Source organism: Colias croceus, chromosome 4 (assembly GCF_905220415.1).
Source record: "Colias croceus chromosome 4, ilColCroc2.1".
Taxonomy (NCBI): Eukaryota; Metazoa; Arthropoda; class Insecta; order Lepidoptera; family Pieridae; genus Colias; species Colias croceus.
In genome coordinates, this window is record NC_059540.1 from 38,567 (window position 1) to 49,927 (window position 11,361).

The window sequence follows — 11,361 nt, forward strand, 5'->3', positions numbered from 1 at the left end:
TATTGAAGTTATTAAATGATTGTTCTAAAAATGAAGTATAGGCATCCCAATCACAATTATTGAAATTTCTACGTTTAATAAATGATCTCTTATCATACGTGGACGATGAAAGCTTTATAATTAAATGGTCACTTCCCAATGACTCGTTAGTGACTTTCCAAGAAAACAAAGTTGCCAAGTCTGTAGAGACAAAGGATATATCAGGAGTAGATTGTTGTAGAACACCATCAACGAGCCGCAATCTTGTGAAATTTCCATTGTTTAAGTAAATAAAATTATTATCTATCGATGCGTTTAGAACCTGTACTCCTCTTTGATCAGATTTATAAGACCAACCAACATGGTGTGCATTAAAATCACCCAGAATTAAAGTTTTACCACCAAAACCAGAAAACAAATAATCCCAATCATTTTGAGAAGTCGGGACAGTAGATGGGCAATAAACACTCAAAATATGCTCAATATGCCGACAATTAAGAATTTTAATATGTAACAATTCAATACCAACATTCGAACTTTGATGACTACTATAGATACACTTAACAGACTTATGCGTGAGAATAGCTACTCCACCATATCCATCTATTCTATCTGAACGAAAAATGTTATAATCGCTTATTCTCAAATCAGACTCACGCATAAGCCATGTCTCGCTTAACACAGCAACATGAATTTTTTCATGATTAAGTAAAGATTCCAAACTAATGAGCTTAGGGCGTAAACTTTGGCAATTCCATTGTATAATATTAATAATGCTAACTCGATCGTCATCATCCATTATTTTTTAATGACTCAAATAGATCTTCAATTGAAAAACTACTTACTACCTTCGATATAATCCACTGCGTACATATTGTAACTATATGATGAATTTTCTCGTCAAGGGATTGTTTACTAAATGCGACATTACACAACTTGGCCAAGAGGCGAAAGAAACTTAATCCTTCCACCAGTTCCTTTCTACCTTCCTCACTTAGTCTTGAAGGCTGTGGCTGTTGTTGTCTTTGAGAAGTGTGGTCTTGGGTATCCATTTGTGCCGAAGATATTATATCCTCCATCGAAGGAAATGGCGTATCCCGTCCAGACATGGCATTTTTCTGTCTCTTTTGCTTCCGGCGGATACCAATATTACTCGATGCAGCTGGCTGGGGGGTAACAAACAGATGAGACATTAGATGTTCATTTTTTTCTCCCACAACATCTTGATTTTCCATAGTGTCGGGTAAAATAAGGGGGGTAGGTTCCGGTAATTCTACAGGTATTGGGCTAGGGGGCACGTAAATAGTAAGCGCTTTTTTATAGGTGCAGTTAAACTCTGACATTATCTCTCGTAATCTCCTTTCTTTTTTAAACACCGGGCAAATTTTTTGTAGTGACATGTGGTCACCAGAACAGTTAACACAACAGAATGATGTAGCCGTACAGTTTTCGTGGTTTTTAGCACACTTGGGGCAAACAATTTTCTTAGAAGGGCACACCAAACGCCTATGGCCAAACTTCCAACATCGAGAACACTGCGTGACAGGAAAAACATAAGGATCCACATTGATACGTAAGCCATAAATGGATACATGACTGGGAAGAGCTGACCCTTTAAAACACAGTCGGATAGCTTCGCACTTCTCCCAAGAACTCACACCCTTGTCATTAAAATTTCTCTGATTTAATCTCTTTACAGAAATTAATTCGATGTTGCTTGATATATTACGCAACAATTCCTCTTCAGAAACATCCAATTCAATATTTTTAATTACTCCATACGACATCCCCACCTCAGATGACCTTTGACATTTCCATCCCAAATCTTCAAATGCCTTGCACTCGACAAAACGCTTTGCAAATCTCTGCTCCTCGAATGTAATGCTCATTTTATATTGTAATAAATATTTAATACGACATATACCGCCAATCTTATTTTCGCTGAATAAACGAGCTAATGTGAGCTGTTTAGGTAACACAGAACTGCTTGTTACAATTATTTCAATTTTATCCTCCAACTCGTTTATACTGCCTTCACGCACAACTTTACGCTTTCTAGAAACAATATTCCAATCCTCCTCCGATGAATTCTCCTCCCGTATCCTCGACCTCTTCCTATTCACATCCTCCGTTCCCATATCTAATACATCACCGCTTTCAATAATACGTTCCTCCGATCCGCTTACATTATTCTCCGCAATATCAACTCCACCAATTTCGCCCGTATTGTCTAAGTCATACGGTTCGTTTTCCATAGTGCGCTGACTCGACCCGGCCGCGGGTCGAGCCGTGCAAAGATAAGATAAGGTACGAATATAAGACAAAGCTAGTACAAACACAACCAATCAGAAGGAATGCGTATGCACAACTGATTGGTTAGGTTATGGAAATGACGATAAATTATTCGGTTTAGTTCGGCAACGCTCCATCTGTCTTTTATTTTGTAATCTAAGGTAACACGTATGTATGTAAGGTAACACGTCTATATTGTAATAAAACACTAACCAGATCATTTCTGTACAATAAATATTTTTCGATAGGAGTAATCGCTACGCAATAACAGCATGGTGCTCGTCAGTTTCAGACGTTTATATGTGAGGGGGACGGGAAAGGAAATAAATAAAAGGCGCGTATTCACGTAAGAGCTATATTAGAGCGAGCGTCAGGGCGGGCGCGTGTCGGCGGCGGCGGGCTCGTGCGGGGCGTGCGGGTCGTGCGGTTCGGGCGCGCGCAGCAGCTCGGCGTAGCGCGGCGGGTTGGCCCACGGGTCGTAGCCCAGCACGGACAGCATGGGCGCCAGCTCGGCCATCTCGCCGCGCACGTCGGCCGGCAGCCCGCCCACCCACTTGTCCAGCGCGTCCAGGTTCACGGGCCGCACCACCTGGTCCGACGAGCGCTCCACGCTGCAACAGAGCCGAACGGTTCACGCTGGAGTCGCGGCCCGACCGACCAGCACTGAGACACCATTCAGTAGACTCGAACGACGCGAGTGCATAGTAAAAATAGCTACGTAGTACGCTGATTAGTTATCTACGTATGTAGCTTTTAAAGTAAATTAATAATAGTTCAGGATCCATCGCCCATTTTTGCAAGTGATTACTGTCAAGCTAATTTTCCGTGAGTAGCTTTGTTTTGATGAGACGCCCAATAATTTCCTGTACGAAACTCTCGATTGTGGTAGCTAACAGAGGTAACAAGGATATTTTTTTTTGATTTGATGATTTAGTCCATTGAATGAGTCCCTCCAAGGGGGGTCTAGAGTGCGTGGGTTAGTAACGTAAGATGTTTCTTCGGAAACATGTCAAGTGTCCCTAGGTAATAAACATACTAAAACCCCGGGACACTAGGAGTAGCCCTGGAGTGCGGGGAGGGGGTAAAAGGTCCATTTTTTTCATTTTTCGCTTAAATCTCAAAAACGGTACATGTTAGAGAAAAACTTTCAAGGAAAAGTTGAAAGGCCATAAAATTATCTACAAGTTGTACTTACATCATTTTTTTCTATTCGCAGCCGTTTTCGAGCTACATCCCATGAAATGTGAAAAATTCGAAAGCTTTTTATTTTACCTAACTACTCTAATAAATTCAATATCTCCTAAACGCCTCCATGGTGGAATCTGTTTTTTTTATCAATGATAGACCTAATTATGAGCAATCTATCTGTACTGGTCACAATTTGCACTTTTGAGTTTTTTGGAAGAAAAAAAAGGTCAAGTTCAAAAACTCAAACTACCCTAATATAATATTTTGACAATCGATTCCTCCTAAAGGCTTCCATGGAGGAATGTGTTTATTTTACCAATCATAGACCTAATTAAGAGCGATCTATCAGTACCGGTCACAAGTTGCACATTTGAGTTTTTTGGAAGAAAAAAAAAAAAAGTTCAAGTATCGTAACTACCCTAATAAAATTTAATTCCCCGTAAAGGCCTCCGTGGTGGAATCTGGTATTTTTATCATTGATAGACCTAATTATGAGCAATCCATCTGTACCGGTCACAAGTTGCACTTTTGAGTTTTTTGGAAGAAAAAAATAAAAAGATCAAGTTCAGTAACTCAAATTACCCTAATATAATATTTTGACAATCGATTCCTCCTAAAGGCTTCCATGGAGGAATGTGTTTATTTTACCAATTACAGACCTAAATAAGAGCAATCCATCAATACCGGTCACAAGTTGCACATTTGAGTTTTTTGGAAGAAAAAAAATAAAAAGATCAAGTTCAGTAACTCAAACTACCCTAATATGTATAATATTTTGACAATCGATTCCTCCTAAAGGCTTCTATGGAGGAATGTGTTTATTTTACCAATTATAGACCTAATTAAGAGCAATCTATCAGTACCGGTCACAAGTTGCACATTTGAGTTTTTTGGAAGAAAAAAAATAAAAAGTTCAAGTATCGTAACTACCCTAATAAAATTTAATTCCCTGTAAAGGCCTCCGTGGTGGATTCTGGTATTTTTATCAATGATAGACCTAATTATGAGCAATCTATCTGTACCGGTCACAAGTTGCACTTTTGAGTTTTTTGGAAGAAAAAAATAAAAATATCAAGTTCAGTAACTAAAATTACCCTAATATAATATTTTGACAATCGATTCCTCCTAAGCCTTTAGGAGGAATCGATTGTCAAAATATTTTTAGTTTATAAAAATAATTTAAATTTTTATAGTTATATTCTATGGAGGAATGTGTTTATTTTACAAATTATAGACCTAATTAAGAGCAATCTATCAGTACCGGTCACAAGTTGCACATTTGAGTTTTTTTGGAAGAAAGAAATATTTTTTGATCGTATGGGGAAATTGTTTGAGCCAAAATCATTTTTACTGCGTGTAACTCAGAAACGGTAGGATATAGGAAAAAATGATTTGAGTACAACTTGTAGATAATTTTATGGCCTTTCAACTTTTCCTTGAAAGTTTTTCTCTAACATGTACCGTTTTTTAGATTTAAGCGAAAAATGAAAAAAATGGACCTTTTCCCCCCTCCCCCCACTCCGGGGCTCCTCCGAGTGTCCCGGGGTTTTAGTATGTTTATTAGCTAGGGACTCTTGACATGTTTCCGAAGAAACATCTTACGTTACTAACTCACGCACTCTAGAACTTTTTGTTCAATCTTAAGATAATTATCTAAATTATTCGAAAAAATATTTGTCCTACAAAATCTATGGTGTGATCAAAGAGTCCCCTCTTTGCAATGTGTATCGATAACGCGGTCCTCATAATTAATGATTACTAACCAGCTGATTTTTTTTTTGTTTTCACTTAGTTAAAATTTATATAATTCAACAGACATATATTGTCCTACAAATTGCGTAATAAATATTTGAGAACCATCAAATCAAACAATTTTATCCTTGTTACCTCTGTTAGCTACCACAATCGAGAATTTCGTACAGGAAATTATTGGGCGTCTCATCAAAATAAAGCTACTCACGGAAAATTAGCTTGATAGTAATCAAGTGCAAAAATGGGCGATGGATCCTGAACTATAACTTTTGTTAACCCTCGAACGATTGCGACTCAAAGCGTATTCACGCATGACGGCATCGTCCGATATTGTAGGCGTATCTGTATGATCCTTTAATTTGGGATATAGAGGGATATATAAGTGGGGAAGACGAGAACGATACGAGCACGTACGTTGTCAAATGAGTGCGCACACGAAGCGAAGTTGTATCGTAAGAGATGTTTCTCGTCATAACGATGAAGAAGCGTAATAATATAGTCACTATTAGGAGTCCATTCTGTTTAAAGATCGCATCTATTTTTACGCAATTTAGAAGAGCACAAAAATCTAAAAAAATGGAAACCTTAAAAAAATCTTGTTTAAATTTATGTGCATAATAATTACGTAAATATTAGGGAAGAAAAAGATAGATATTATAATTATTGTATTTTTATCGATACGTGGCGTCTCCACTTTGTCAAGCACTAAGCCTGTCAAACTATTTTCTTTTTCTTCCTAAAACAAAAAGGTAGAGGTTCTATGCTCGTTAATAATTTTAATTTATTTTTGCATATTTTGTGTTTTTTAATATAATTTATCGTTTTAAAAATAATTTAGTAGGTATACCTACATACAAGTATTGTAAATTCTGGTTTAAAATAATTATTGAATATATTATATTTGTGTATAATACAAATATCAATCATTATAAATAATTTAGGTACATTAAATAGCCTTCGGCGTCCATAACAAAACAAGATTTCAAAATATAGCACTGATAAAAACGTATTCACTTTTACAAGCTGTATTAATTCGGATTGTTTCTTCTTGTAAATTCATATTGGCTACACCATTTTTGTATTTCAACGGGTTTTAATCTCAAAATTACCACAAAATCAACTGTGAAAAAAAGCAAACAGAAATATACAGGCCGAATTGATAACCTCCTCCTTGAAGTCGGTTTAATATCAAAAAGGTAACAGCCCTATAGCTATACGTCACAATATTTTAATCGCAGGGGCATAGTTTCCTCACTGTATGTACGTGGTATATATCTGTCAACTGTGGTGTAATCGTTAAGTATGCACCCACTGTGTCTGTGTTTAATCTAAAAAAATTGAATATTTCGTTTTATTTCTAGAAAGTTATTATTGTCATTTTACTCATTAGGTAAAGACGTACTTTCGATATCAGTTAAGTTTTTCGATATCTGTAAAGTTACGGAATAATCGGCTGTGCACACTCAACGATCCTGTATGTGAGGAGTGGGAAGGGGGAAGGGGCAAGGGGCAAGGGGCAGCGTACTTGGAGAGCGCGACGCCGCCGGGCTGGTTGATGTAGCGCTCGTGGTGCAGCACGGCGTCGTCCCACGGCACGTCGAGGAAGGCCAGCACGCGCCGCATGGTGGCGGCCGGCGCCAGCACCAGCGCCTCGTAGCGCACCAGCAGGCAGCGCGCGGGCCCCAGCGAGCGGCACTGCTGGTGCATCACCTCCACGGCGCGGTTCCACTTGCTCAGGCACTGCCGGTAGCTCGACAGGTCGAACCCGGTGATGGTCACCTGCCGAGTGCGACATTACGTTATGCGGACGCGGCTCCGGTTCGCCGTTCGAGTGTGCTACACGGTCCTCTTTAAATTGAGGCACCGTTCGCACTATTTTTAAATTTCATTTAACACCATAAAATAGAAAATATAAATCAAGCAAACAGTAAAATTGTTAGAAAGGGTAACCTCAAAGTGTAGTTTTTAATCGACCTTATAGAAATATAGATTTCTTTGAAATCGGGTGGTACACCCATACACCCCTGGACAATAAAATCTTCTAAATTACTTTGCCAACAAAACAAGTGAGTACCTATACAGTGTGGACATTTTCGATGGCCCCTGGAGGGAAAGTTCGATTCCCGGTCGAAGCAAGTGAATTTTTCGAAAATCTTTGAATGCAGTTTTATTTCTTTTTAAAAATAAATGTTTCCTTTCAGCAAAATTTTCCATCTTCAGTATTTTATGTACTTACTATTTTCCCTCCAGGGCCCATCGAAAATTTCCACACTGTATATATAAATTTAAAGATGAAATTATAAAATAAAGAATGCGCAAAAATTATGAAAACATGAATGATTACTAAACTTAGAGATATTAGAACTCACTTTTCGCGTAATAATAGAATGCACAGTGGCCCGGCCGTCCCTCACCATAAAAATAAATTTGGCATTGGGAAACAGTTCTAAGGCATAAGTGCCCATTTTCAACATGAGGGGATCCTTGTTACACAAGCGCGGCGCGTAGTCACCGTGGCGCACGATCACCTCGAGGCAGAAGGCGGCGATCGCGTTGTCGATGACGTTCTTGGAGACGCCGGCTTGCTCGAGGCGCATGCTCTCCTTCTGCGACTTCATCCAGTACTGGCGCATCTGTAGGATGCGCGGCACGACGCGCGTCTCCTGGCCGCAGCGCACGTCGGGGTGCGCGTCCAGCATGGCGCGCATGAGCGTGGTGCCCGAGCGCGGCACGCCGCCGATGAAGATGAGCGGCAAGTCGCGGCCCTCCACGGGCAGCCCCAGGTCGCGCGGGCTGCGCGGCCGGCCGGCGCCGCGCCCGCGCCACGCCCACAGCAGCGCCGCGCCCGCCAGCAGCGCCAGCGCCAGCCGCAGCCGCGCGCCGCGACCCATCCCCGGCCCGCCTGCGAACGCGCGACACCTTCACCCCGTGTACATTTTATTTTAGTCAATATATGTATTACTGATGCTTATACTGCTTATATGCTGTACTTTGATTCTTCTATTAATTTTTTTCTTGGCCTTTATGCAATTTTTTTACAAGAATTATTTTTAATACATACAGTTTTGTATTCATATATAAATATAACACCCTGAGTATAGATAAGATAAGGACAGCAAATTATATACTGCACTTTAATATTGAAAAACAAGCATAAAATAAATTGATTCAATTTATGAGTGAAATAAATTGATTTGGTGTAAAATTGCTGTAATAATATTACAACTATTGCAATAATATAATTTAAAATAATAACTTCTGTTGTTTTTGAATGTCACTTTAACAGTTTAAGAAAAATTTCTTGATTAAAGTATGTATTAATTCTTAAACATCTTTAATAGTAAAGGAAAGTATCAGCAAGAAATATTCATCTTTCTCGTATGACCTTTGTAATTTTAATCAATACATGAAAATTCCCAACATTCTTAGAACCAATGATCCTCTCGAATTTTCTATCCTTGAAGTATATGCCTAACTACTACATTACTATTATTAGGGATAGAAAAACCACATAAATGATAAGCCTAATACAAGTTTATACCCCGCTGGAATGTGATTTTTTGCAAATTCTATCTGAATGGTTGAGATACATTAGACATTGTTAACACATTCACAAGTGTTTATTTGTTATTTTTTTTTTTTCATCTCAATGTGGATGGTTATGATTTATTTAGTATAATTTTTAGAATAATCATAAAATACATGAATCTCTTGCAATTTCACCTATAGATATGAGTTTTTTGTAACAAACTCATATTATTGTAAACTTACTACTAAAAAACTACAAAAAGTATTAATATCCAGGATAGCAATAATATTATGATATACCTAATTACCTAGGATCCTTGCAAAATGGGATCCAATCATTAAGTAGTATTTTAATTTTGATGAGAAAATTATATATCACATGTACAAATTACTTTTTTCCTAACTGCCTTCATCATGTGATGTAAAATTGTATAAAGAGAAAATTTAATTTGTATCAAAGAAAGAAAAGTTTAACTCTGTGCCCTACCATTATAATAAAAACTAAAACCAGTTGGAAATGTTATATTTAAAACTTACGATATATATACAGTTCTTGCAGTTTGATTTTAACAGACCCTGGAACAAATTCATTTCAAGTGTTTGCAATAATCTATACTAATATTATAAAGCTGAAGAGTTTGTTTGTTTGTTTGTTTGAACGTGCTAATCTCGGGAACTACTGGTCCGATTTGAAAAATTCTTTCAGTGTTAGATAGCCCATTTATCGAGGAAGGTTATAGGCTATATTTCATCACGCTACGGGCAACAGGAGTGGAGCCACGGGGGTGAAACCGTGCGGAGCAGCTAGTTACAAAATAAAAATGTAATTATAATACAAAGCAGGTGTTTTGAGCTTTAGAAAAAAGTTCTAAAGGCATACAGAAATTATCTAAGAGGTGCAAACAGAAACCTTACTAACTTTTATGTCAACCATGTGAACTAAGGTTCATCATAAGCTACACTATCATTTTCATACAACTGGCCTAAGCTTACACAAATTACAATTGACATGGAAACATATTGAAGAGGAATAAATGTTGCAAAGACTTGTTGAGATCTAGGTAAATTATTTCATCAAATGGATGAGATTCTAATTCCATCAATAGGCACTCTTAGTAAGTACAAAAGTCTAACTGCCGATAATTACAAAATATTAATTTATATTATTACAAACCAATAAATGCAATGTTTTTGAAAATGAAAATCCAAATTTAGTACGAAACATATCTTGGTACTTTATAATAATTTAATTAAACTCAGAATAGCAGAGAGATGCCGATACCCGGTAAATTAAAATCGTATCTAATTACTTTATTGGTTGAGATCTAATGACTTACTCACCTACATCAATTTGATCCCTATTGGAGAAATGACATCTTAAGTTGCCAACGCATCTCCTTTAATTTTAAGAAACTGCAAAGTCGTTTATGTCGATAGAAGCTGTAAAATTACTATAAACTACAAAAATTATTACCACAGTTTTTAAAACTTCTTATCGCAAGGAAAAGATCACATAAAACTGTTTTATTAAATCAATGATCAATGTATGCGTAACGTATATCAAATCTTCTAGACGTTTGAGAAAACTATATTATGAATAATTCTTCCAGCACAACCAGAACACACAAATTTATTTGCCTTAGTAATCAATGTCCAGTTATTTTCGTTTTTTGTACATTAATAGAAATAGGTGCATAAAACGTCATTTTATTTTGTTGGTTGATAAAAAATATTGACATGTGTCAAATGTCAATCTATATTAATTCAATTCAATTTTTCGAAGGGTGGCAATTTTGTTTGAGTACAATTCTGCCAATGTCACGTTGGGAAGATAATACACGCTTGAGAAATTAACAATAATAGACCGATGTCAATCAAAACGCAGATATACCTAAAACAAAAAGAGACAATCTATATTAAACGTAGTGGTTATATCCTCTTTGATCTATATTCTCACGTCGTGGTCATGTCATGTCGATAGGGTAGGGGCAAGAAGCTTATATCTAATACACTGGAGATTGCACTATGAACGTTGACTTGTCACGGGAAGGTATGACCTTGAATGACGCCTGGTTGTTTTTTGTCCCTTTCACGCCTATTTGGCAAGTTGGTGTGAAAGGGATGAAGGAACAACCAGGCGTCATTCAAGGTCATACCTTCCCGTGACAAGTCAACGTTCATAGTGCAATCTCCAGTGTATTAAATATAAGCTTCTTGGGTAGGGGTAATAGGCCGGCCACACACTTGTCAAAAATTTCCTTCCGGCAAGTACCTATGAGTTTAGTTCGCCGTTCGCGGTCGGCCCGGCCGCGTATTGCCAAACTGTATACTGACCCGTGACTGACCCAGACCGAGGTTGCTCTGAGTTCGATCGCAGTTTGCCTTTATAGTTGAAGAGCAAACTGTATAGAGCGTGTCTGAATCGAAATACATTTTGCTTTAAAATACTTGAACAAAATACATACGAGTCTGACGTCCATACTAGGTTAGGTTAGGTTAGGTTAGGTTAGGTTAGGTTAGGTTAGGTAAGTAATTTTTCAAAATACTTACTCGTACAACGGGTTTTCTTTCGTTATAACCCAAAATAATTCACAATAGGTATGTTTTAGGGAAAGTTGTTCA

At 37.7% G+C, this 11,361-nt stretch overlaps 1 protein-coding gene across 3 annotated transcripts; it reads right to left on the bottom strand.

The window, feature by feature from the left end:
* Positions 1 to 2,612: 2,612 nt before the first annotated feature.
* On the bottom strand, positions 2,613 to 10,485 carry LOC123691155 (protein-tyrosine sulfotransferase). 3 transcript variants are annotated; one of them, XM_045635416.1, is made up of 5 exons: positions 10,081 to 10,485; positions 9,277 to 9,315; positions 7,581 to 8,113; positions 6,737 to 6,990; positions 2,613 to 2,882 (listed from the first exon to the last, which is right to left on the bottom strand). In XM_045635416.1, exons 3-5 carry the CDS (start codon positions 8,100 to 8,102, stop codon positions 2,642 to 2,644), a joined length of 1,017 nt encoding a protein of 338 aa, XP_045491372.1. In that variant the 5' UTR covers positions 8,103 to 8,113; positions 9,277 to 9,315; positions 10,081 to 10,485; the 3' UTR covers positions 2,613 to 2,641. The 3 variants fall into 3 exon arrangements, with proteins under 3 accessions (XP_045491372.1, XP_045491370.1, XP_045491371.1); XM_045635414.1 differs by lacking the exon at positions 9,277 to 9,315 and having other exon boundaries at positions 10,081 to 10,484; XM_045635415.1 differs by lacking the exon at positions 9,277 to 9,315 and having other exon boundaries at positions 7,581 to 8,130; positions 10,081 to 10,484.
* Positions 10,486 to 11,361: the final 876 nt, after the last annotated feature.

Excerpts from the sequence above, each read along its gene's own strand:
- LOC123691155 (XM_045635416.1), bottom strand. The coding sequence starts at position 8,102 with ATGGGTCGCGGCGCGCGGCTGCGGCTGGCGCTGGCGCTGCTGGCGGGC. Across the intron at positions 6,991-7,580 it reads ATTCTATTATTACGCGAAAA|GTGACCATCACCGGGTTCGA; the intron begins GTGAGTTCTAAT and ends CGCACTCGGCAG. Across the intron at positions 2,883-6,736 it reads GGCGGCGTCGCGCTCTCCAA|CGTGGAGCGCTCGTCGGACC; the intron begins GTACGCTGCCCC and ends GCTCTGTTGCAG.